Below are 26,203 nucleotides of genomic sequence, written 5' to 3' on the forward strand. Positions count from 1 at the left end.
CCATTGTGTATATAAACCACAATTTCTTTATCCATTCATCAGTTGATGGACATTTAGGCTCTTTCCATAATTTGGCTATTGTTGAGAGTGCTGCTATAAACACTGGGGTACAAGTGCCCCTAGGCATCAGCACTCCTGTATCCCTTGGGTAAATTCCTAGCAGTGCTATTGCTGGGTCACAGGGTACATCTATTTTTAATTTTTTGAGGAACCTCCACACTGTTTTCCAGAGCGGCTGCACCAATTTGCATTCCTACCAACAGTGCAAGAGGGTTCCCGTTTCTCCACATCCTCGCCAGCATCTATAGTCTCCTGATTTGTTCATTTTGGCCACTCTGACTGGTGTGAGGTGGTATCTGAGTGTGGTTTTGATTTGTGTTTCCCTGATGAGGAGCGACGTTGAGCATCTTTTCATGTGCCTGTTGGCCATCTGGATGTCTTCTTTAGAGAAGTGTCTATTCATGTTTTCTTCCCATTTCTTCACTGGGTTATTTGTTTTTCGGGTGTGGAGTTTGGTGAGCTCTTTATAGATTTTGGATACTAGCCCTTTGTCTGATATGTCATTTGCAAATATCTTTTCCCATTCCGTTGGTTGCCTTTTAGTTTTGTTGATTGTTTCTTTTGCTGTCCAGAAGCTTCATGAGGTCCCAATAGTTCATTTTTGCTTTTAATTCCCTTGCCTCTGGGGATGTATCAAGTAAGAAATTGCTGCGGCTGAGGTCAGAGAGGTTTTTTCCTGCTTTTTCCGCTAGGGTTTTGATGGTTTCCTGTTCTCACATTCAGGTCCTTTATCCATTTTGAGTTTATTTTTGTGAATGGTGTGAGAAAGTGGTCTAGTTTCAACCTTGTGCATGTTGCTGGCCAGTCCTCCCAGTACCATTTGTTAAAGAGACTGTCTTTTTTCCATCGGATATTCTTTCCTGCTTTGTCAAAGATTAGTTGGCCATATGTTTGTGGGTCTAGTTCTGGGATTTCTATTCTATTCCATTGGTCTATGTGTCTGTTTTTGTGCCAATACCATGCTGTCTTGATGATTACAGCTTTGTACTAGAGGCTAAAGTCTGGGATTGTGATGCCTCCTGCTTTGGTCTTCTTGTTCAAAATTACTTTGGCTATTCGGTGCCTTTTGTGGTTCCATACAAGTTTTAGGATTGCTTGTTCTAGCTTCGAGAAGAATGCTGGTGCAATTTTGATTGGGATTGCATTGAATGTGTAGATAGCTTTGGGTAGTATTGACATTTTAACAATATTTATTCTTCCAATCCATGAGCATGGAATGTTTTCCAAGTTAGTTGATATATAGTATAATAATGATTACAGGAATGGAATTTAGTGATTCATCACTTATACCTAACACCCAGCTCTCATCCCAGCAAGTGCCCTCTTTAATGCCCATCGCCCATTTAGTCCATCCCCCCACCCAACAACCGCTCCAGCAGCCCTCTGTTTGTTCTCTGTATTTAAGAGTCTCTCATGCTTTGTCTGCTTCTCTGTTTTTATCTTATTTTTGCTCCTCCTATCCTGTGTTCATCTGTTTGAATTTTTTTAAAAAAGAGAACATCCAGGAAATAAATCCAGCAGCCAAACGAAAACATCCCAGTTGTCTTTATGAGGCAGCAATGAGTGGTGATGGAACACGGTTCTGCCCGAATATACAGTATGGTCACGGGACCCCCGAGTCTCAGAACATTTGACCTTGACATGGCAACCAGTTGGGATACCAAGACTAGTCATTTAGCTCATTTCTGGATTAGAAGTCCAGTTACTAATCAGAGGGGAAGTCACAGAGTTCAAAAGTTAATCAATCCATTCGTGAGTCATCAGTTGGGCGGTGACTCAGCATTTGCTCATTTTCGTACAGATCATTGCTGTACATTTTAGGAAGGTTAGGGAGGAACGGAGGTAGCTGGGTTCTGTTTGCTTCTTCCTCCACTCATATATTCACTCATCCAGTATATTGAGCTTCCGTCAGGCGAAGTTTCAGGCGTTGGACCGTGTGCTGGAGAAGCAAAGATGGGGAAGCCAGGGACTGTGCCTGGAAGGTGCTCTGTGCCCAGTGCGAGGACCTGTAACCGCCCTCAATATATATCCCATATAATACCAGGAACCAGTCACCAAATCATGGCTACTTTACCTGGACAGTATCTTTCGGACCTGTGTGGCCACTGCCTTCCTTTTGGCCACATTAATTGTGGACGTCTCTCACCTGACGGATCGATTCATCCCTCGGCTAATTGCACCAAAGGGAGTTTTCTCAAATACAAAGCAGCTCAAGTCACTTTCCTGCCCCGACCCTTGGGTGACCACACTGTGTGCTCAGGGTCAAGTTTTGCTGCCTTCATTTGCCACACGGGACCCTACTTACGCCCTCAGACTCGTCACTGCCCTCCAGGATTGACACATGCTCACAAACCCATTCCCATACACACACACGCACACACACACACACTCACTCAGTTAATTCCTTCAACACCAGACTACAAGCAGTGACACAGATATACCACTCTTTCCCGAACCTCTGGCCTCTGCCCTTTGCCCTTTTCCTCCCAACAGAAAACCGTTTCCCCAAACCCACATTCATCTAACTTACTCTAAGTCACTTCCTGGCTTTTTAGTTAATATGATTTCCTCCAGGAAATCTTCCTTGGTCTCACTGACGTAGGTTTGTTCTCTGCCGGGTTCTCCCAGTAACCTGTATTCAGCCTTATGAAGACACTCAGAGCAACTTCCCGTAATTCCCATTCCACGTTTATTTATTCAACAGATACTTACTGGGTTCCTACTGTGTGCCAGGCACTGTGCTGATGTGAAACGGACGCACGTGGCCCCTACTCCTGTGCCATTTCTCTCCCGGGCCAGCTCCCCACTGAGCTATAGGCTGCTTGAGGTCAGGGGTTGTCCTTTGTACATGGCTGCATGGCACTGGGTGCATTATCAGCAAATAAAGCTCATCCAGCACAGGTTTGATGAGCATGAATGAATGGGTGAACACACGAAGGGCGAGATGTAGGTCTTGATGCAGACTATAGAGCGAATTCTGTCTGGAAGTAGACACAGGAAGCATGGTAATCTCCAAGTCCTATTGATTTAGAAGGTGGCCAAGAGGTTTTAAATTCACTCAACAATACCCTAGAAGGAGTGGTTACTCAGCCCCCACTTCAACTTCCTCAACTCCCCAAATCTATCAATACTTGAGAGATACTGACCAAGGTCTAGTCTCCTAGAAAAACTGGATATGATTGCAACTTGGTTTAACTGTGATTCTTTCTTTTTGTTTTTGTAAGTTTATTTATTTTGAGAGAGAGCATGTATGCAAGTGGGGGGGGGAGGGCAGAGAGAGAGAGAAAGAGAGAATCCCAAGCAGGCTCCACACTGTCATTGTGGAGCCCGAAGCAAGGGCTCAAACTCACAAATTGTGAGATCATGACCTGAGGTGAAATCAAGAGTCAGAAGCTTAACTGACTGAGCCACCCAGGTGCCCCTAACTATGATTATTTCTAAATTTTCAGAAATTATCTCTTCTATTTATTTGCTTCCTCTGGTTTGAACATATGATCTCTTTCTCATTCTCTCCCTAGAACTTTTGTTTTGTGCTTCTGTTAACATTAGAGAAAGGAAGGGATAGAGAGTATACCTAGGGAAAGTTAATCTTGTTAATCTGAAGGAGAGGCCAAGAAGGGACCTGGAAACTTTCCTTGGGTTCCAAGTATTTCCAGCCTTTGCTCCTTCTCTGGTTCCCTAAAAATCTGGAGTTATCACAAAGGTTTTTTTTTAGGGGGTGAAATTCTTTTAACATAAAACACAGGCGGTACCTAGCTCCATTATTTTTAATCTATTCACTCACTAATTTATTTATTTGACAGATATTTATTGAATACAAAGTAGGTATTCAAGAACTATTTTGAAATAAGTTCCAACTTTATGGAGAATAATAATAAACACTAGCCATAGCAGAGATGTATTTTAGACATTGTTTGTTTCAAGGCACATTAATAATTTGAAATAATTGCACAATAGAATATCCTTATAATCCTTATGATTCTAGCCTGTGGCATGCGTCCTGTGGATGGAGGTAATCTTGGGCACGGCTCCCTCCCTGGGTGTGGCAGTCTTACTTCGCCCTTGGACAGAGTGCTGAGTGTCACTGGCCTGACCTTAGCCAGGAGCAGCCATGGCAGAGGAGGGGATGTGAGCAGGTGGCCCCACCCCTTCTGGCTTTCTGCCCACGGCAAGGTCTGGGAACTTAGGAGAGACGTACCATATGCTGGCTGCAGAAAGCCAGGCAGGAAGGGGGAAGGCACCTGCTGACCTTGCTGTTCCTGGAACTTCTGTCACCATCCCTCCTCCTGGCCCTGCCTCCCACCTGACTGCAGACTTCCAGTCTTTTCTCTAGTCCAGAACCATGGTGGCTTCCACCTCCCGCTCAAGTTCAAGCTACTCAGCTCAGTGGCGGGAGCCCTCTGATTGGCTGCAGGCTTCTGGGGGCTCGGCTGGATCTTGATCATGTATGTGTCACCCCAGCACCCAAGACGGGGTCTGGAGTGGAGTGGGCACTTTGAATAGAATGAATTGAGAATAATCTAGCCACTTTCCACACACAGAACCTGCTCCCTCCTCACTCCCAGAGTCAACCGCTTTCCCAAGTCAGGGAAGTCTTATCTCTCCCCTCCACATGACCCCCCTCTTACCAGCTCCTGGCCTCTGCACAAACAGACTCCCTACCTGAAAGGCCCTACCTCGATCTCTTCCTCCAGCTAAATTCTTTCTTTTCCTTTTTTTTTTTTTTTTTTTTTTTTTTTTAAATTATTTCCTTAATGTAGTGGTTAGGAATTCAGGATCTGCAGGCAGGTGTTCTGGGCTTAAGCCCTTGACTAACTGTGTGAACTTGGCAGGTTAAAGTCCCCTCCTTGGTAAAACTGGCATCACGACCATTTCTCTTTCATAGAATTGCTGTGATGATTAAATAAATTAATGCACAGCATGTGCTTAGCGCTGTGCCTGGGGCGTAGTGTGAGGTCAGTCGGTGCTAGTTGCTATTTTCATCCTTCCATGGTGATGCGGTAGCACGGGAAGGACCCAAAGCCTTCAAGACACTGCCAGCCGATCGGACCGGGGCTGGCTCATGTCCCTCTTCTCTGAGGCCTCCTCTGTCCATTTTGGTCCATGCAGATTCGCTTTTTCCTGAGCTCCTACGCATAGATGTGCATGTATATCTCCTGTGACACAGTTGGGCATTGTTACTTGTAGCGAAATCTTGATACACTGGATTCCAACTACCCAGTATCCTCAACTAACCATACTGTTTTAGTGGTTCCACTTTTTTAGGAGATAGAAGCATATGATTGCAAGATGAATTCAAAGGAGGGGTCTAGTAGAAACAAAACCTGCCCATCAAAATGTAGGTTCAGCTCAATCCTTTCTACCCTCTGTGGACTGTCACAGGATGTGTAACAGTGAGAAGTGATGAGAAGGATGAGGACCTTGAAGTCCTTCAGGATGAGCCTAGAGATCCCAGGCATGGACTCTCAGAACAACATGGGCCTGGTGACAACCCAGCCCAGCCTCTACTTCACAGATGGGAACGTGAGGCCCAGAGAGGGAAAGGCACTTTCCAGACATCACACAGCAGTAGGCTGGGACCAGATTCCAAGTTTTTTGGTTCCCAATTTGGTACTATTTCAACTCTTCCAGGTTGCTTTTGGTCAATTTAAGTTTCTTGTTGGATGGGAAGCCTGGGTGGCTCAGTCGGTTAAGCTTCCGACTTCAGCTCAGGTCATGCTCTCATGGTTCGTGAGTTCCAGCCCCGGGTCGGGCTCTGTGCTGACAGCTCAGAGCCTGGAGCCTGCTTCCGATTCTGTGTCTCCCTCTCTGTCTCTGCCACTCCCCTGCTCACACTCTGTCTCTCTCTCTCAAAAATAAATAATAAACATTTAAAAAAATTAAATTTCTTAGTGGAAAACAGAAGAAAACATTTTAGAAAGACTTTCAATAAGAAAGGGAAAAAATATGATTTTAGTCCTCATTTAACCTGAAATGCCAATTAATCACCCATTTTCCTTGTTCTTTCTCTTTCTCATGCAGAGGCCAGGCAGCCAAAGCTGTGTCACAGCAGGGCTTGACTCATAGGTCAGCTTGAAGTGTTCTCTTTGAACACTGGGCTCTGAAGACTCACCTGGATTTAATTTGAGAGCACACACCCCAAAGTCTGTTTTTTTCTCAGACTTTCAAACTGGTAGAAAAGGGAGCTCTGAGCCTTTAGGGTCTGATCGGCATAATATTTGGGTTTTGTGGGCCTTTGCACCCTAGAAAGCTGTCAGGGTCTCTGTGGGTTTATTTGTGACCACACAGTAGAGGCAAAAACGTTCAGATAGTATTAAGTAAACATAGACAGTATGTGTTCACCGAGTGAATATGAGACGTGTTGGACGAGTACTTAATACTGTGATGTCTCGCTTTACGGAAACCTGATATGTAAACATCTGACCTTAGTTGACTGATAAGTTGGGAGGTTATTTTCATTGTACAAGGATCTTCTCCAAGCTTCCTTTGACTAAAGGCTCCTGCAGCGCCTCTGAATCAAGTATATATTTAACACCATTTAAACACTTCTTTGATTCTGTAAACCATACCTAGCGAATGAAATGGCAAAGCAAATTTTTGAGAGAGATCTCAAAATTATTTATTTGGCGGAGGAAAGGACAAACCAGGATATTGGTATTGGTGCTCTTCAGTTGGAATTTTAAGAGTTCTCAGAGGGACCTTGATAGAAATGGGATAAGGTTGCAGAAACAGGGCGGAAGCCCCCAGCTGTGGGTGCCCCTGTGACTCTGTCTCCCCCAGGACTGGCCTGTGCAAGGTACTAAAGTGTCTTCTCAAAGACGAAGAGATTCAAAACACTCCAGGGGTGGGATTTCAGATCATTCTCTTAGCTTTTGCACAGCCTACCTTCTGCATTTGGAGGCTGTGATCCTTTCTCTTGGCTTGCTGGAATGCCAAGGACTTGCTTTCCTAGGGATGCCAGTCTGCATCCCTAGAACGTGTTCTGGCAGGCTGAGATGTGTCTGTTGTAGTCTAGGTGGGCTGCTGAGGGAAAAGGGGCCCAGCCCACACCCCTCCCGAGGCAGACGCTCATCGCGCAAACCATGTTCGCTGAATCCAGAATCACAGGACCAGCGGAGTGTGTGAATGAATGCTCGGGAAATTTCATACTGTTCATTCTCAAAGGTTATTAAAAGTGGTTGAAATTATGTTCCCCTCCGAAAAATCCATGTGTTTAAAATTACTAATTAGGAGACCGTTTTCTTTTTTTTTACTGGGAATGAGTAGATGTAAGGAACATTTCAGCACTTTTAAAACTTCCAGTATTTATTTCTTTATGTGGGAGAAAAAGAATTTAAATGTCCTGAGATGTGGGGCACCTGGGTGGCTCAGTCGGTTGGGCGGCCAACTTCGGCTCAGGTCATGATCTTGCGGTCCGTGGGTTCTAGCCCCGCGTCGGGCTCTGTGCTGATAGCTCAGAGCCTGGAGCCTGCTTCAGATTGTGTGTCTCCCTCTCTCTGACCCTCCCCTGTTCGTGCTCTGTTTCTCCCTGTCTCAAAAAATAAATAAACGTTAAAAAAAAAAATAAATGTCCTGAGATGTCCTGAGGTACTGATGATGTGGTCGCATCATCTCACAACCCTGGCTGGCAGTCCCAGAAACAGGGGCTCCAGCTGAGTTCTTTTCTGGGTCCTCTCTGGACACTCTGGAACAAGGCAGAGGGAGAGCCACGATGGTGTCCACAGCCCATGTTCCTCGAGAGCAGCTCTGTAGGCCACTAAATGTGTGTCACCTCTGAGGCCTGACCTTCCGTCCGGAGCTCCATCACAAGCAAAGAGGCCTCCTTCATAGAAATACTAGCGAATGTGTCTCCATCTGCTCTCCATGCAGTGCCTGGGGGTGGAAACCACCTGCCAAGGAAGGTCTGTCTGATTGCCACAGTCCCGTGGATCCCAGGAATACGACACCCCTGCCTCTACCTGTATAAAAACCAAGGAACCAGATGCATGTCAAGCTCCCCTCCAGACACTGGTGCTCTGGAGCATGGCATAAGGAGAGCATGAAGAGAGTGCCCACCAATCAGGGGTCTCTGGAAAGGAGACAGTCAGCCCCAAGATGCATGTTTAATTGGAAGCCTGCCCCTCGGGCCACAGTCAGGAGGGTTAGCTAATTGGCCTCGTCCACAGAAAGACAAAGCTCCTGGGTCTGCTGCCTCTTGCTTTGTCCTACGGGTGGTAGCCGTTTAAGCACCCTTTCTCCCTTGGTACGGATCTGTGGGAGTCAGGATCATAAACTCACTGGCCACCAAAGCCTGACAATGTGTTCCCTGGCAACAGTGGCAGAAATCGGGACAACAGATAGGGGTATGTGTTTGGTGACACCATCATTACAGCCCCATGGGACCAGGGGACGCAAGATCCCCTGACCTACGGAGCCAGGAGACCAAGGGGGCATCCCCTAGGCAGCAGCCGCAAAAATCGGGGCAACAGATGTGTCTGAAAGCTGCTTCCCGGGAGTTACTGGAGCTTGGGGTGCAGTAAAGAGCAGCACTGAGAGAGCCCAGCCAGTCTGCATCCCTAGAATGCGTTCTGGCAGGCTGTGATGCGCGTGGGCATCGTTGGACAGAGCACGTTGGACACCTGCCCCTCTGGCCAGCACTTGAATGTCAGCAGATGGGCTTCCTTCACTTGAAGTCTGGGCAGCATTGGCTGCATTTGAGCTGGACCCTGGGCAGGTGAGTCAGAGCGCACCGACTCTTCGAGGATGGCTCTCAGATCGCTAGTCGTGTCTTGTCGGGACACAAGCCCCGTTCGTTTTCAAAGTTAGATGTTCTGGGGGGGCTTGTCTCTCAAGCGTGTATCTTAAACGTTGGGGTACCCAGTGAGGGGCTGGAACCTTTCACTCCTCAGGGAGAACCTTTGGGCTTGAGTTCCCTCCTGGTTGTGGGTCACTATGCTGAGGATGGGGTTTGTGGTGAACCCGTCCTGGCCTCTCCTACCTGCTCGTTTGCCAGATGGACAGTCATCACTCAGCCAGGCTGTAGGTTTTTTATTTTTTTATTTTTTATTTTTTTATTTTTTATTTTTTTAATACGAAATTTCTTGTCAAATTGGTTTCCACACAACACCCAGTGCTCATCCCAACAGGCGCCCTCCTCAATGCCCATCACCCACGGCTTTAGGTTTTGTAAAGAAGAAATGGTTCCACATGTAGCTGCAGAGCTGGTGTGTCTATGGGAGGAAGTGAATTCAGGGTCTTCCTATGTTGCCATCTTAGACGTTTGCTGAGTTTTACCTCCATCTATCTTATTTTTGAAAATTTTATTTATTTACTCAGTTATTTATCTTTCAGTTTTATTGAGATGTATTTGACCTAAAGCACTATGTAAGTTTAAGGTCTACAGCGTAATGACTTGACTGTATATTATAAATTACCACAATACGTCTAGTTAATTTCCATCATCTCATATAGATACAAAAAAAAGAAAAGAAAAGAAAAACGGGGAAAAAAGGTTTTTTTCCCTTGTGATGGGAACTTTTAAGATCTATTCTCTTAGCAACTTTCAAATATACCTTACAGTGATGTGAACTATAGTCATCATGTTGTGTGTTATTTTCCCAGTACTTACTTTAACTTACAACTGGACGTTTGTACCTTTTGACCCCCCTTCATCCAATTCCTCCAGCCTCCCAAAAATGTTATTTCTGAAGGTAGAATAGTATCCTACCAAAAATATATTGTTTGGGTGGACTGTACTGTTTTTCTTTTATATATATATATATATATATATATATATATATATATATATATATACATACTTTAATGCTTACTCATTTTTTGAGAGAGAGAGAAGACAGAGCACGACTGGGGGAGGGGTGGAGAGAGAGGGAGACACAGGATCTGAAGTGGGCTCCATACAGGCTCTGAGCTGTCAGCATAGAGCCCGACGCGGGGCTCGAACTCATGGACCTGATCATGACGTGAGCCGAAGTCGGACACATAACCGACTGAGCCCCCAGGCACAGTCATGGATGAGGGTGGGAGTGGAGGAGCTTTATGTATCGAAGTCACTAGCTAGCTGAGCTCCATCCCTCACCCACTGCTGACAGAGGCCCCTTCTCAGAGATCGTGATCTGCTCTCCTTTAGAAGCCGGCTACTCATAGTGTGGTGTGAAGGCCAGGAGCGTTGGCTTCATCTGGAAGCTGGTTGGAAATACAGAATTTGAGGTGCCGTCCGGGTCCTACTGAATCAGAATCTGCATTTATTCGGGTCCCTGGGTTGTTCATACCCACAGTAACCCAAGTAAGTTGTTCAGTGAGATCTGAACAGCCCTGGACTAGAGTTGGCCTGTTAGGGGGTCTGTGGACCCTTTCAGCCTGAATTTGTAGGCAGACACTGTTGATTAAAGGTAAAAGGTGGTAGTGTTCGGATTTAGCTCCCTTGGTAGCTGCTTTCTGAGGTCCTGTGCGGGCCATGGCTTCTGAGGTTGCAAATGCCTTTGGATTCTTGTCCCCGACCACCTCACTCTGTGCTTCCCCGCTCTCTCCTCTCCCTGCCAAGCCGCTGCATTGACTCTCACCCCTGCCTGAGCGGTCTCTGGAAAGCCAGGGAAGCCCCCCATCCCGGTTCTGACCATCTTTGCGCACAGCGAGAGCGTGACTAAGAGGAAGAGTGGACTGCGAGAAGATGTTGACAAATGTGCTGGGAAGATGCTAGTGAAACGTTCCCAGGAGGATTTTCCCACTCTGTGCTCTAATTTATAAAAGCTTGGACTCACAGATAAAAAGCTGCGCCTAATCCCGTCTGGAAGGAAAGTTATCTAGAGCAGCTGAAAAACACCTCCCTGGGCTGCTTTTTTCACTTTCTCCTCTTCCTGCTGACATGGCCCTGCTGTTTGCCAGGTTGTGTGGTCCTTGATGAATGGCCTGTCTCCTCCTCCTTGGTCCTTTCTGTTCCCCTCATGGCCTCTCTGGGGGGGTAGGCTGTTGGGTAAGTAGTTCTGCAGAAGGCAGTAGATATACGTGTTGGGTGGCTGGGGGGCGGGGGGGGGGGGGCGCAGGCATAACATCCTGAGAAAAGACCTTGCCTTGTATCAGGTTGATTTATGGTCATGACCTAACCTGGCTCTGTTTTTTGCTCATTTTTCTCATAAAAACAAACTTGCACCATACAGCATGTTTTTTTAGTTACCAGAGCTGATGACACTGTGCATGACTCCTCTGTTTTGTTGAATAGAACTTCACCTTCCTGGAAGCTGATGGGCCTTCTGGGAGAAGCAGGACTCTCCCAACTCTTATTCTCCCAGAAGTGCAGAGAGAACTCTGCCGTGGGGCTTTCCTGAAAGTGACGTTCTGTGGCCATCCCTGTGCCAAGGGCAGGATTTCTGCCTGGGCCTTACCTTATCTTCCACCACCTTGGCTTGTGGTTGTAGTTAAACGATCCCTTCTGCGGGGCTCTGCCATGGACAGGTGCTCTCTCCAAAGTGGGGCTTTGCCCAAGAGAAGATGTCAGTCGGTTTTACTGCATGTGCTGTAATGCATCTGTTAGGAGCCACAAGGAAGCAGCGTATTCTGCGAGGGTTGGGGAAAAGATGGCTAGCGTCACGGGACGTCCAGGCACTCACGGTTACATGGTGAAGAGAAAGCTCAGTCCCTGTTGTGTCATCCCTCTGGGTCACGTGCAGTTGTAGGGCTTTTGGGCCACACTGCCTGTCTCCCCCCCCACCCCCCTCCCCCACCCCGGTGGCGAAGGTTTCTTCTCTGAGTCAAGACTCATGACTCAGTTTGACTTCTGGAACAGAGTCGGTGCAATGCAGGAACTACAACCCATTCCTCTCTTGAGCCTGTGGGAAATTCATGGGTGTCCGAGACAGGCTCTTGCCCTCACGGCACCCTCAAATTGCTTGATGGTGTAAAGAAAATAGCACAGTAGCATGCAGCTCCCTGAGCCGCTCTGTGGGGCGGTCAAGGAAGTCTTCACGGACAAGGTGGAGCTCAGGCTGACTTCCAAAGGACATGCCCATGGGTGGGGGGCATTTCACAGGAAGGGAGCTATATGGCATTATTTACGGGGCTAGGACATTGATGTCAGAAAATGACATGTTGACTGGAGAGTGGGGTTTAATTGGGGGCGTGTAAGAGAATGAATCTCTATGCATCCTTCTTGGCACTCGGCCTGCATAGCCTCTCATAGCCTTTTTTTTTCTTTTCCATTTACTTCAACAGTCTGAAATAAGTTCGCATAATGTTCTTGAAACACAGATACTCCTTTGTTTTGAAGAAAAGGGTATGAGATGCTCCTTTCCCCCTTTTGTCATTACCATAAAATAAGAATGCCAAGGACAGGTTGATTCCTGACAGTTCTCAGAAGATTTTTTTTTTTTTTAATCGCACTTTATATTGACTTTTATAACTCCTGGAGTCGATGATACTTTCCTCATAATTATGATGCCAAGAGCACTGTGGAAACATAACTCCCTCTGTCTGGTCAAAACCAACTGACGGAAGATCCCAGTAGGGGAGAGGGAAGATTTCTGGCGGATCCTTCTCCACCAGCGAGCGGGCAGAGCAGCTTGAGCAGATTGGTTGAGAGGTGGGGGCAGCTCCTACCTGGACCACCTACCTCCCTTTTCTGTTACATTCTCTTCTAATACAGGGTCCCCTTCCCCACTAATACCTAATGGGGAAACCAAGAAAAGGAGAAAGTGGGGGTGGAAGCGACTGGCTTGGAAGGGAGTTTTCAGTTAAAAATTTTTTTTAAAATGTTTATTTATTTTTGAGAGAGAGAGAGAGAGAGAATCTGAAGCAGGCTCCAGGCTCTGTCTGCAGTGTCAGCACAGAGCCCGACACGGGGCTCGAACCCACAAACCACAAGATCATGAACTGCGCCCGAGTACTGGCTGAGCCACCCAGGCGCCCCAGGGAGTTTTCCGTCGAGGGTTCTTTACGTGGGCCTCCCTTCCACCTTCAGTTGCTGTCCTGGCTTTGGGGTGAGAAACTCTGTGTTGCCTCAGGGTCCCCTAGAGTTGATGACTGAATGTCATGTGTCACAGGAAGGCCTGTGGTACTACCCAGAAATCTTATGAAAGTCAGCAAGCCCGCCTCTCAGCTTAGGTACTGGGCAACGTGGACATGTCAGGCAGCTGGCCAGTCTGTCTATCCTGCACGCGGTTTCTGGGGGTGGATGTTAGCCTCCACGGTCCTTTAAGACGGATCCCAGTCGCCTTCAGAGCGGTCCGCATCTTTGTTGCTGCCACGCCCACCAGCCTGTGTTGCTGGTCTTGCTTCAAAGCAGTAACTAGACACTTGTTTCTCAGTATTTGAGATATTTTAGTATCGTGGGAAAAGCTGGGGCTTTTTGGTCAAACAGACGTGGTTTTGGTCCCCGTCTCTGGCCCTTCCTAGATGATAGACTGTGGATGATTTGCTTAACTTCTATGATCCTCAGGTTTTAGTCTGTAACTGAGGATCATAAAATCAGCACGTACACTTGTGGTAGGGTTTAACAGGGGTGGCGCATGGTAGGTCTTTCGTAAAAGGTAGTTGAGGTCTCTTTATTTCCTCTTGTCATAAGCAGCAGATCTCCTGAGCACAAAGAAAGAACCTAAGGAATGCAGAGAAGCAGGATTGTTCCTCGACAGGGGCCACATTGAAAAACTTACCCATGAAACAGTTGTCTGTAACTCTTTAGCTATGATGTTTGCCACTATTAAAATCTCTCACAAACACTCAGGGAGACTGTATCCCAGTTTGAAGAAGGCTTTTCTCCTTGATGGAAATGGATTCTATTAATACCAAACGCAATTTATAGTAATAGAGAGCTGGATGCAAATGCTTTTTCCTGAAGACTCAGATGGGTACGTAGCTCTGTTAAGACACCCATGGTCTCTACAAATGAGTTTTGGAGTTTACAGCAGAAATACAATGAATCGGATGTACTCCTCCAGTTTACTTTCCTTTTTCTCAAACCTTATGTTAAATACAAGGTAGGGTGCTTGGACAATTGTCAATTTAGCAGACATTGATGCATAATGGGAGCCAGTTCTGAGCGAGAGCTGGAAGAATGATTCTTAAAGTTTTAAGATGACGTGGTCCGAATGTTTGGCCTCAGTACCACCACCATTTTTCAAGTTACATCATTCAATCTCATTTTTCCGACCCGTGGGCTATCCTAGTTCAGTCTGGTGTTGAGTGATTTCATAAATCATGCTGAACGACTTGGTCCCTCTGTTCCTCCCAAGAATGTGACTTTGATGAATAAACACCAGTTATAACACGTTTGCTTTTATCACATATACATCCAAACTTGTAAAATCTCAGTGTTGCACAAGTTCAGAGTTGTACCATGTATGGTGTGTTGGCTTAGATTGGGTTGGTCTTATCAGCCTCCTCTCTGCTAGGCCGAGAAGAGAGAGGCCTGTTAAATGGGGATTTGGTCATTTTTCTTTTGAATCAAAGTCCATCTTGCTCCTACCTGGTGGAGTTAAGAAAGCAGGTCTGGTGTCCCTCCTGAGAACGTGTACACGAGCTTGCAGGCAGCTCTGTGATCCCCTTTGTGGTCAAAGGGGCTGAACAGCAGATCTGAGGTGGACAAATTGTGCTGAACTGGCACGGTTGGTTACTGGATGCTTAAAGTGGATAGGCATTTTAAGGCTCAAAATCCAAAGTGGAGGCAACATTTATCCTTTATTTTTTTTAAGACTTAATATTTTTAGAAGTTTTAGGTATACAATAAAATTTTAGAGGAAGATACAGAGATTTCCCGTATGTCTTCCGCCCTGACCATGCATGGCCTTTGCCATGATTGATGTCACTCACCAGCATGGTACAGCATGGTACATTGTATTTTTTTTTTTTTTTTTTTTACCAAGAATGAACCTATATTGACACAGCATCATCACCAGTCCAGAGTTTACTTAAGGGTCACCCTTTGTATTGCAAATTCTTTGGGTTTGGACCAAAGTAAAATGACGTATATCCATCATGATAACATCACACAGATTATCTTCATTGCCCTAAAAATCCTCTCTGCTCTGCCCGTTCATGTGTCTCCCCTCACCCCTGGCAATCACTGATCTTTTTAATATCTTCATAGTTTTGCCTTTTCCAGAATGTCATGTAGTTGGAATCATGCTGTATATAGATTATTAGATTGGCTTCTTTGACTTTGTAATATGCATTTATGCTTCCTCCATGTTTTTTTTTTTTCTTTCTTTCATGGCTAGGTAGCTCATTTCTTTTTAGTGCTGAATAACATCCCATTGTCTGTCTACACCACAGTTAATTTATCTACTTACCTACTCAAGGACATCTTGGTTGCTCTCAAGATTTGGCAATTATGAATAAAGCTGCTCCAAACATCTGTGTGCAGGTTTTTGTGTGAACAGAGTTTTCAGTTCCTTTGGGTAAATATCAAAGAGTGTGATTTCTTGATCATATGATAAGAATATGTTTAATTTTTCTTTTTTTTTTTTTAAATTTTTTTAAATGTTTATTTACTTTTGAGACAGAGAGAGACAGAGCATGAATGGGGGCAGGGTCAGAGAGAGAGACACAGAATCAGAAGCAGGCTCCAGGCTCCGAGCTGTCAGCACAGAGCCCGACGCGGGGCTCGAACTCGTGAACCACGAGATCATGACCTGAGCCGAAGTCGGACACTTAACCGACTGAACCACCCAGGCGCCCCTGTTTAATTTTTCAAGAAGCCACCAAACTGTCCTCCAAAGCAGCTGTGCCATTTTGCATTTTCACCAGCAACGTGGGAGAGTTCCTGTTGCTCCAGATGTTCCTAGCATTTGGTGTCCATGTTCTGGATTTTGGCTCTTCCATGACATGTGTGGTGTTATCTCGTGGCTTCAGTTTGCCTTTCCCTGACGACAGATGATGTGGAGTATCTTTCCATATGCCTGTTTACCATTTGTAGGTCTTTGGTGAGTTATCTCTTATGATCTTTGGCCCGCTTTGAAATTGGGTTGTTTCTGTCATTACTGTTAAGCTTTACAAGTTCTTTGTGTGTCCTGGAGCAGAGTCCTTTATCAGATGTGACCTTTGCAAGTATTCTTTCCCAGCCTGTGACTTGTTTTCTCGTTGGTTTGATACTGTCTTTAGCAGTGCAATAGTTTTTATATTTATTTTTAATCGAGTCTTGCTGAGAAACTATTTCTTTCGTGGATCATGTTTTGGTGTTGCAGCTAAAAAAGTCATCACCAAATCCAAGGTTGTCTAGGTTTTCTCCTGTTATCATCCAGGATTTTTATAGTTTTACATTTTGCGTGTCGGTCTATGATCCTTTTTGAGTTAATTTTGGTAAAGACTCTAAGGTCTGTGTCTAGCTTTATATTTTTGCATGTGGACTCATTGATCCAGCAGTTTGTCGAAGAGACTGTCTTTGCTCTCTTGTATTGCTTTTGCTTCTGGTCAAAGATCAGTTGACACAATTTATGTGGGTGTATTTCTGGGCTTCCTGTCTTGTTTCAATGATCTGTAGGTCTACTCTTTCACTAATACCACACTGTCTTGATTACTGTGGCTTTATAGTAAGTCTTGAAGTGACATTTCCTCCTTTTAAGTGATAAGAAAAATCAGATCACCAGCAAAACACACACATCTACTTTACTAGTCAGAGGGAGAAGGAGACACTTGGCAGCTTGTGTCTGTTTTCCTTGTCGGTCTTTACCGTGGTGGAGCTGGCTCAGACGGGCTCACCAGAACTGACAGGACACACTGAAAAGGAAAACAATACAAGACCACGACACCTCAGCTCTAGTGTATTCTCTGCACCCAGCCTGACACCCGACTTCTCAGAGCCTCGGTATCTTCATCTATACAATGAGGTGACCATTATCCTGCCGAGCTCATAAGACGGCTTTACCGTTTGAATGATAGTTACACCAGATTGCTTTGGAAAGCTCAAATATAAATTGGAGTTACCTTTTTTTTTTTTTTTTAAATGTTTACTTATTTATTTTGAGAGAGAGAGAGGGAGAGAGAGAGAATCCCGAGCAGGCTCCACCCTGTCAGCGCAGAGTCCGAAGTGGGGCTTGACCTCACAAACCGTGAGATCGTGACCTGAGCTGAAGTCAAGAGTCGGGATGCTTAACTGACGGCCCACCCATGTGCCCCAAATGGGGGGGTATCTTTACAAGCTAAGAAGTAAGAGAAAAAACACAAAAAGAATACCGCATCCCAATTTAGAAGACTCAGCTGAAGTGGATATTTGATATAAGGAATTTTACAGTAAATGCTTCTGGGTGAATGGTCATGACCTTCACTCTGGGAATGTCTGAACTTCCATCTTGGAGTTCCTTGGCTTTAGGTCTCCCTAACCTTTTCAAACAATCTGACTGAGAACAGAGTACCCCTAGTTTCATTAGGCAGATTTGGATCCAATCAAATTATTAACAAGGTGGGTCAATGCTAGAAAGCTGCCATTTAATAACTTCAGGGAGAATTTCTGCCATATCATCTCCATATTTTAATAAAGAGGTTCTTTTGCTGTTCACATGACTATACTTCTAACTGTCAGCATATCTCACTGTAGTTCCTTATTTAAGGCTTATCTCTCGCACTGTACCGAATGCTCCATGATGTCAAATAACCATTTGATCACTAGAAATCCCCAACACAAATACTGAGATCGGCAGCTAGTACTGGTTCATAAATATCTCCTGAGCAAGTGCGTGGGCAGACTGACTACACGGAACTCTTGTAGCGTTCATGTATTTCTTGTGCGACAGTTGTCCATTTGCAAGCTTTGGAAAGTTCCTTAACTGCAGTTGGACCAAGTGTGCAGGGCAAGGCCAGCCATGGGGTGTTTCATGCTGCCTCTCCTCTGTGTGCTCTCGGGATATCAGAGGCATTTGGCAGCAGTAGGGAAATCTTCAGCTAGTCCCTAACCTCCTCAGTCCAAGCCCCTTACTGTGTTATGCACGACCTGCTTTGACCTGTTTCCACCCCTGGTGCCTTCCGTCTTGCTGTCCCCACTGTGTAGAGTGATCCATAATTCTTTTTCCTGGCCAACTCTTCCCCACTCTTCAAGAGCAGGTATCAGTCTTCTCCCCTTAGGAGACTGGACTGTATGAGATCAGGCTCTGTCTTCACTCACCTATGTGTTCCTTGATCTTAAGTCCTGATAGGTTGAAGTCACCTCATAATATTTCCAATCACCCATGAGACTAAAAATCCTCAAGGGCAAAGACTGCTTTTTCTTCCAAAGCTGAAATGAGTTGCTATGTCTGGCATGAATGCGATGGTCAGTAAATGTTTGATGAATGGAAATGACTAATTCCAAGTGAAATTTCATTTTCCACAAGGAGCAAGACAGTGAGATGAGATGAGAATCCAGTGTGGTTTAATAGGGTGACAGTCCTTCAAGTGACCAAGACGATCCTCTCCCCACCAGCTAGGGCTGAAGCATGGAGCTTCAAGCTACAGATTCAGAGGTGGGGTTATGTCTGTGTTTGAGCAGAGGCTTCAATTTCAGCCTAACTGTACTGGTTTATTCAGTCCCAAGAGATAAGAGAATCATACTTTTCTATCCATGTCCTCTACATTGGAGGAAGGGATGATTACTAGTATGGACTATAGACAATGTGGGAGGATAGAAATATTTGCTTACTTTGGCCTTGGGAATTTTGAAAATCCTCACAAGGATGGACTCAAGATTTTATGAAAGAAGTTGGGGCTGATGGCAGTGATTATCAAGGAGAGGTTAGCCACAGTGCCACAGTTTCTTCTTTTGGAGTAATAGATCTTTCACTGGGAGTGTTGGATATTTATTTTCATTTCAGTAGTCTTAAATATGAGTTTTATTACGATAATAAAAAGCCCCAATTAATTATCAGTTCCTCGACAATCAATTAGCCACGGTCCCTGTCTGTATCATATCTGTGCACTATTCCTAACAAGCCCTTATTTCTTTTAGCTGCCTCTCATTCCATTCGTTTGCTGAATTAATGAGCAAGTATGTACGATGGTTGCACAGGTTGTAGGAAAACGCCTGATCACATGCGATTCTTAAATAAATGGCTTAAAGCAGTTTCAGACGAGCTTTCTGCTTTCATGTCTGATTTAATTTACCATTGATAACCGTCTTTCTAATCCCAGCTTCTGTCTTCTGCATTTCCATACATGAGGCAGCAGTGAGAAGACGGACTTCTTTTGTAAATACGTTGGGTAGCAGAAGCTGTCAGCATAGGCTTGCAAGAACCTGTATCTGTAAAAGTTTCACATGTGGTTCTGATCCGCAGCTATGGCTGATAACATTGGTGTCTTAGCTTGGGTTGCTGGAACAAATACACCATCGACTAGGTGGCTTAAAGAAAAGCAATTTTTTTCTCACGGTTCTGGCGGCTGGCAAGTGTAAAATCATGACGCCAGCAGATTCAGTGTCTGGTAAAATCCTCTAAGTGGTTTGCAGGTGACCCTTCCTTGTATCCTCACATGGCAGGGGGCTAGCTCTCTTCCGCTTCTTGGAAGGACACTAATCCAAGGGCTCCTGGGGGGCTCAGTCAGTTAAGCATCCAACGTCGGCTTGTGGTTCGTGAGTTCGAGCCCCGCGTCGGGCTCTGTGCTGACACCTTGGAGTCTGGAGCCCACTTCGGATTCTGTGTTTTCCTCTCTCTCTTGGCCCCTCTCCTACTCATGCTCTCTCTCTCTGTGTCTCTCAAAACAAGTAAACATTAAAAAAAAAAGGAAAAATAAAATAAAAATAAAATGCAGTCATCTAAGCACCAAGTGAGGTTTCTCATACGCTACTTGGACATCTTATTAAATTAGAGAGCAAAGGATAATTACTTTGGTAATCACTTAAAAAGTAATACTTGCATCATATTTGCTACAGCTCCCAACTAAAATGACTATTTTAATGCTTTTGTTGAATAAATCTTTTCTAATATAATTACTAACACTTGGATTAATCAGATCTAGACTAGTATGACAAAATTACATCTTCTATGTCATTCTCAAGAAGTTAGAAATATCATTTTAGGCACACTATTAATAATTTTATAGCTTCCTATGAGATAAATAAGTAGAAACAATTGTTTTATTGATGCTAAAATGGAAGTTCTAAGAACAGTAAATAAAAGTGTTCAAAATTGCAACTAGATGCCAAATATAAATTATCTGTTAATTTATATATGAAGCCTAATAATTTATACCTCAACTCACATATAGACAGACCTTGACTTATATTGGTTCAACTTATGATTTTTTTTAAAGTTTATTTATTTATTTTGAGAGAGAAAGAGAGAGAGCAAGGGAAGGGCAGAGAGAGGGAGAGACAGAGTCCCAGGCAGGCTCTGGGCCAACAGCGCCAACACGGGGCTCTAAGTCATGAACCATGAGATCATGACCTGAGCTGAGATAAAGAGTTGAAAGCTTAACCACCTGAGCTGCCCAGGCACCCCTCAACTTATGATTCTTTGACTTTATGACGTTGTGAAAGTGACACACATTCAGTAGAAACTGTACTTTTTGAATACTGAATTTGGAGCTTTTCTCGGGCTGGCAGTAGATGGTCCAATACTCTCTTGTGATGCTGGGTGGCAGGGATGTGGCTCCAGTGAGCCACATTCTCACAAGGGTAAACAGCTAATACTCTTCCAGCCAGTCTGTATCCATATGACCATTCTGTGTTTCACTGGCAGTGCGGTCGGTATTCAATAAGTTACATGAGGCATTTGACACTCTATTGTAAAATAGTCGTTGTGTTAGATGATTTTGCTCAAGTGTATGCTAACGTAGGTGTTCTGAGATGTAGGGGCGAGGCTAGGCTAAACTGTGATGTTCAGTAGGGCAGGTACATTAAATGCATTTTCAACTTAGGATTAGTTGATAAAGAAGTAACTCCTTCATAAGTGAAGAAAGATCTGTAGACACATCTATTTATGTGCAACAAATATGAAATAGCCTCTCCAATTCTTCTTCTTAAAAGCCAGCAGATATTTGCTAGTCGAGAGATTAGTAACTCTATGGTCCTGATATTAAATATTAAGTATTGTAGTACATTTGTTCATAGGTCAGCAGATGGACATAATTAAGGCTAAATGTACTTATCAGAATAAGTTAACCAAATTGAAACTCTGAAGCAGGGAGCTTACTATTGATCTCATTAGATTTGTCTGCCCTGTTGGAAGTCTACCCCATACAAGAATCTGTTAATGTAGGAGCTCTTATGCTCCTTTACCAGACAGACCTCAGGGTGAAAACAACACCCTCCTCAATGAATAAAACTGGAACATCATCATTGCATTATACCTAGTCCTCACCAGGACTTCAAAGTCTAACCGTTAGCGTTGCTTTTGTTAAAAAGAATGTCTTGTTTATTTTTATTTTTATTTTTATTATTTTTGTTAATTTTTAAATGTTTGTTTTTGAGAGAGAGAGAGAGAGAGAGAGAGAGAGAGAGGGCAAGGGAGGGGCAGAAAGAGAGGGAGACCCAGAATCCGAAGCAGGCTCCAGGCTCCAAGCTGTCAGCACAGAGCCTGATGCAAGGCTTGAACTCACGGACCGTGAGATCATGACCTGAGCTGAAGTCAGACGCTTAACCAACTGAGCCACTCTGGTGACCCTGTCTTGTTATTTTTATTTATTTTTATTTTATTCTATTTTATTTTTTTAGATCACAAGTTACTGATTTATACTAGAGACAGAAGAAAAAATTTTCTAGCATTTATGAAAAAGTAGCGACTTTTACAAACACTTGACTGGAATCAGAACAGGAGGCCTCATGGCTTTTAAGTCCTGACTCTCCATAGAGAACTACTGTTTGGGTTGGATTGTATAGGAGCTCAGGGTAAGAAATACAATTCTTATAACCAGGTTGGGGGAGAACAACTTGTGCTGTTAGCCTCAGATATGTGATCCAAAGGCTAGCAGACTTCTTCATCATTTATTCATTTTTTTTAAACTTTTTTTTTGAATGCGTATTTATTTTTGAGAGAGAGAGAGAACACAAGCAGGGGTTGGGGCAGAGAGAGCAGGAGACACAGAATCCAAAGTAAGCTCCAGACTCTGAGCTGTCAGCACAGAGCCTGATGCGGGGCTTGAACTCATGAATTGAGAGATCATGACCTGAACTGAAGTCAGATGCTGAACCAACTGAGCCACCCAGGCGCCCCTCATTTATTCATTATTTAAGGAAATGTTTATTAAGCATTTCTTACGTGAATATACTGCCTCTGTGTAACTTACAAGTAAAGTCTGCTCCCAAGACTCTACCTACATACTAGTAGTAGAAGAGGTGCTGGGAAGGGATGGTGGGTTCATAACTGCAGATGGGTTGCTGGGAATATTCAAGGCGTCCAAATTGCCTTCGGGATTCCTCTTTTATATGTGATTGTGTTCTATCTGACTCCTTTTTCCTGCTTCCAACACATTGACGATCTAGCTGTCTCCAAGCATCCCCCTCTTTGTTTATTCAGTAAGTAAGGCGGTCAAGTAGTGGGTGGTGTGGAACTTCAGCTTCATTTATCCTGTAGAGTTTCACTTCTGTACTGTGGTGGGCATCACCGGTTATAGAACAATCATTCTTATAACTGCCTTGACTGTTCTTTTCGGTCTGGGACTGCGGGACAGGGCAGAAGCTGGGGAACAGTTGTTCACTGTGGATGGGTGTCCTTGGCACTAGAGGGGATAGTGGGCTAGGAATGATGTCTGTTACAGTGTTCTCTGAGAGACTTCCCGGTTCACCAACTCCTTCCTGTCCCCTGTGAGAATCATCATTTCTATTCAAATGAGAACAAAGGACCTTTTGAGGGAGTGGGAGATGACCATTTTTCCTAGAAACTGTGACTGCCCCCACCCTGTGGCTTCTGAGGAAGTGGGGGGAAGATGTGGACTCAGCACGAGGAACATTTGTGACAAATTCTAGAGCACATTTATCACTTGCATTAGACATCGTCTTTTTTGCTTCTATTCTGATGACTGAAAAATACCAGAATGAGTTAAATTGGATCAAATCTCAAGTCAGATTCCTTCTGGGGATCGAAGTTGCCAGAATGGCCTGCTCTGGGTTACTGGATAGGCATCTCAGGTGGGGAATCTGTGTCACTTATTTTTTTCCCCCTAAAAACCTACATTCTTGCTATTTATATGGGTTTTCTTCTCCCTTTCTCCATCCCCTTTGTATCTGGTATTTCTCCCCTCGATTCTTCCTTCTTTCCCAGGTGTGTTTGATAACTGCTCCCACACTGTCAGTGACAAGGGCTGGGCCCTAGGGATCCGCTCAGGGAAGGACATAGGAAGGCGAGACGCTCGCTTCTTCTTCTCCCTTCGCACCGACCGTGTGAAGAAAGCCACCATTGTGACTGGCAATAGTCGCTACCAACCAGGCACATGGACACACGTGGCAGCCACCTATGATGGACATCGTATGGCTCTGTATGTGGATGGCACTCGGGTGGCCAGTAGCCCAGAGCAATCTGGTCCCCTGAACAGCCCCTTCATGGCATCCTGTCGCTCTTTGCTTCTGGGGGGGGATAGCTCTGAGGATGGCCGCTATTTTCGTGGACACCTGGGCACCCTGGTCTTCTGGTCGACCGCCCTCCCGCAAAGCCATCTCCGGCACAGTCCTCAGCGTCCAGCTGGAGTGGAAGAATTGGCCTCCCTCATCCTGACAGCCAGTTTTGAGCCCTTGGAAGAACAGTGGGCCCCCTTTAGAGATGGGGAGTTCCCACGGCGTGAGGTTCTGCATGGCTTTGAGCCTGAGCCTGAGATTGTGTCACCTCTGAAGCCCCCACTCTGTGGACGGACGGCTTGTGACAACGTGGAGCTGATCTCCCACTACAATGGGCACCGGCCCCTCCAGGGAGAGAAGGTGATCCGCTACCGAGTGGTAAACATCTGTGACGATGAGGGCCTGAACCCCACCGTGAGCGAGGAGCAGATCAGCCGGCAGCACAAGGCGCTGAACCATGCCTTCAGCCGCTACAACATCAGCTGGCAGCTGAGCGTCCACCAGGTCCACAACTCCACCCTGCGCCACCGGGTTGTGCTTGTGAACTGCGAGCCCAGCAAGATTGGCAATGACCACTGTGACCCTGAGTGTGAGCACCCACTCACAGGCTATGACGGGGGCGACTGCCGCCTGCATGGCCGGTGCTACTCCTGGAACCGCAGGGACGGGCTCTGCCACGTGGAGTGCAACAACATGCTGAACGACTTTGACGACGGGGACTGCTGCGACCCCGAGGTGGCCGATGTGCACAAGACCTGCTTCGACCCCGACTCACCCAAGAGGTAAGGGACTGGGGCTTGGGGTGTCCTGCTCATGGGATATATTTCTCGCATTACACGTCCCACCGGACGTTAATGATTGCGTTTTTGTGAAGTACTAGGTGTCAGGTAATTAGGGACACAGGGATGGCGAGGACAACCGACAGCCCTCCCAGAACTCATTTTCTGTGGAGCAGACGACATGTGCATGCTGTAAAGTGTGCCCGAAGGTGTACACACCAGCTGCTTGAGGCACAGGAAAGTCAAACAACTTAGTCTACCCGAGGAAGCGAGGGGATCTGCAGAGAGTGAATAAGGTAAACTTTGGTAGACACCAGTCAGCACCAACCATCCACGATCGTTCTTCCTGTAGTCTTAGGCTCCCAAGAGAGTAACAGAGATCCGGGAAGAGGTCTCATGTGCGTGTAGTCTCTGGTGCAGCTTGAACAGTTGAGCAGCCTCAGGGCCACGAGACACCCCACAACCAACCCCACGTCTCCTTAAGGCGACCACAGTCTTCCTCTGTTCCCCATCAGATTCCATTCCCCACACAACATCCAGAAAGAGCCTTTGTGAAAGGTGGATCGGAACCCATTACTCCCCTTCTTAATTTCTTTGTCCCCACTCTACTTAGAATAGAATCCAGATTCCCCACCTGGCTCACAGGCTCTGCTACAACCTGACCCCTGCCTACTCGCCTAGCTTCTTCCCCCAGCCACACTCACCATCCTCACTGCGCAGCCACCCTGACTCTCTCCCGAGCCTGCTGAATGGATCAAGCTTGTTTTCGCCCCAGGGCTTTTCATTTTCTTGGAATCCTCTTTCGCCTGATCTTCCTTGGGTGGATTTTCTCTTGTCATTTCAATATCGACTTAAATGGCACCTCCTGGAGAGGACTTTCCTGATTTCCCCTCATTTAAGTAAGCTATTCAGTCACTATTATGTCAACTAATTTAATTCTGTATGTCACACTCATCCCTTCTTATGTTTTTCTTATGTTGGTTTGTCTCTCCTTTGCTTGAAATATCAGCTCCGTGAGATCAGGGCCCTTGTTAACCACTACAGACCTCGTGCCTAGAACAGCCCTGACATACAGTTGTTTGTCTCATGTTTATTTTAATGAATTAACGGATTTGATGTGTCTCCTGTTGTGAGACAGAAGCCAATATGAGGATTTCCATTTGATGGTCAACGCAGGGGTTGGTGAATGTTACAGGGAGGTAAGAAAGGAGGGAGGGAGGTGGTAAACTTGTTAATTGGTGTATGTGGGCAGGGCTTCCTCATTACATAACTGGTACCTTTGTACAAATTATGAAAAGGCTCACATCTGAACTAGGGTGTAGTGTTGGTGAAAGGTGGGAAGAGTGGGTCTCAGCTCCCACCCAATACCTGAATGGCTGCCTTTGTGTTTGTAGGCCACGATTTGCAGAGTAATTCATGGTAGCCCTGTGTGTGGGCAGTCAGTTAACACCGATTAGTAGGTCGGCTTGTAGTTGAGGCATGTGATATCAAATATTGAGTATAAAATTCAGAATCGGGACACAGTTGAATTCTAGAGCCCTTGCTCCGCTAGCTATATAAACTGTGCAAGTCACTTTCTGAAACTCCGATGTCTTGTCCGTAAAAAAGAGCATGATTGCAGTGATACTTTGCCTTACCTATATCCTCAGGCTATTTGGTGAGTCAGATGAAATCAGGGATAGAGAAGTGCTTTGGTGACTGAAGTTTTCAGTGTTAAAAAACTGTCCTAATCTAACATTAGTTATTATTGTCATAATTAGACCTGACAGATGGGAAGCCTTTGTTTATATAGTAATAATAAGGGGAATTGATCACATTCCCAGAAATACTCACATCAGAAAGATTCTGTTTGGGTTTGGTTTTTAGATTTTGATAACCTTAAGCAGAAGCTAAACCTCACTAATGACAGTGGTTTCCAACTCTCTGG

The 26,203-nt window shown here is 45.3% G+C and overlaps 1 protein-coding gene across 3 annotated transcripts in view; it reads left to right on the forward strand.

Moving 5' to 3' along the window:
* The window catches only part of PAPPA2 (pappalysin 2), a 271,960-nt gene that overhangs the window by 16,069 nt on the left and 229,688 nt on the right, over positions 1-26,203 (forward strand). For all 3 annotated transcript variants that reach the window (XM_058700089.1, XM_058700088.1, XM_058700090.1), the window contains exon 3: positions 23,208-24,279. In XM_058700089.1, the coding sequence (XP_058556072.1) occupies positions 23,208-24,279 (1,072 nt within the window). The remainder of the gene's footprint in view (positions 1-23,207; positions 24,280-26,203) is intronic.

The sequence above is a fragment of the Neofelis nebulosa genome, chromosome 15 (assembly GCF_028018385.1).
Source record: "Neofelis nebulosa isolate mNeoNeb1 chromosome 15, mNeoNeb1.pri, whole genome shotgun sequence".
In the NCBI taxonomy this organism is placed as follows: Eukaryota; Metazoa; Chordata; class Mammalia; order Carnivora; family Felidae; genus Neofelis; species Neofelis nebulosa.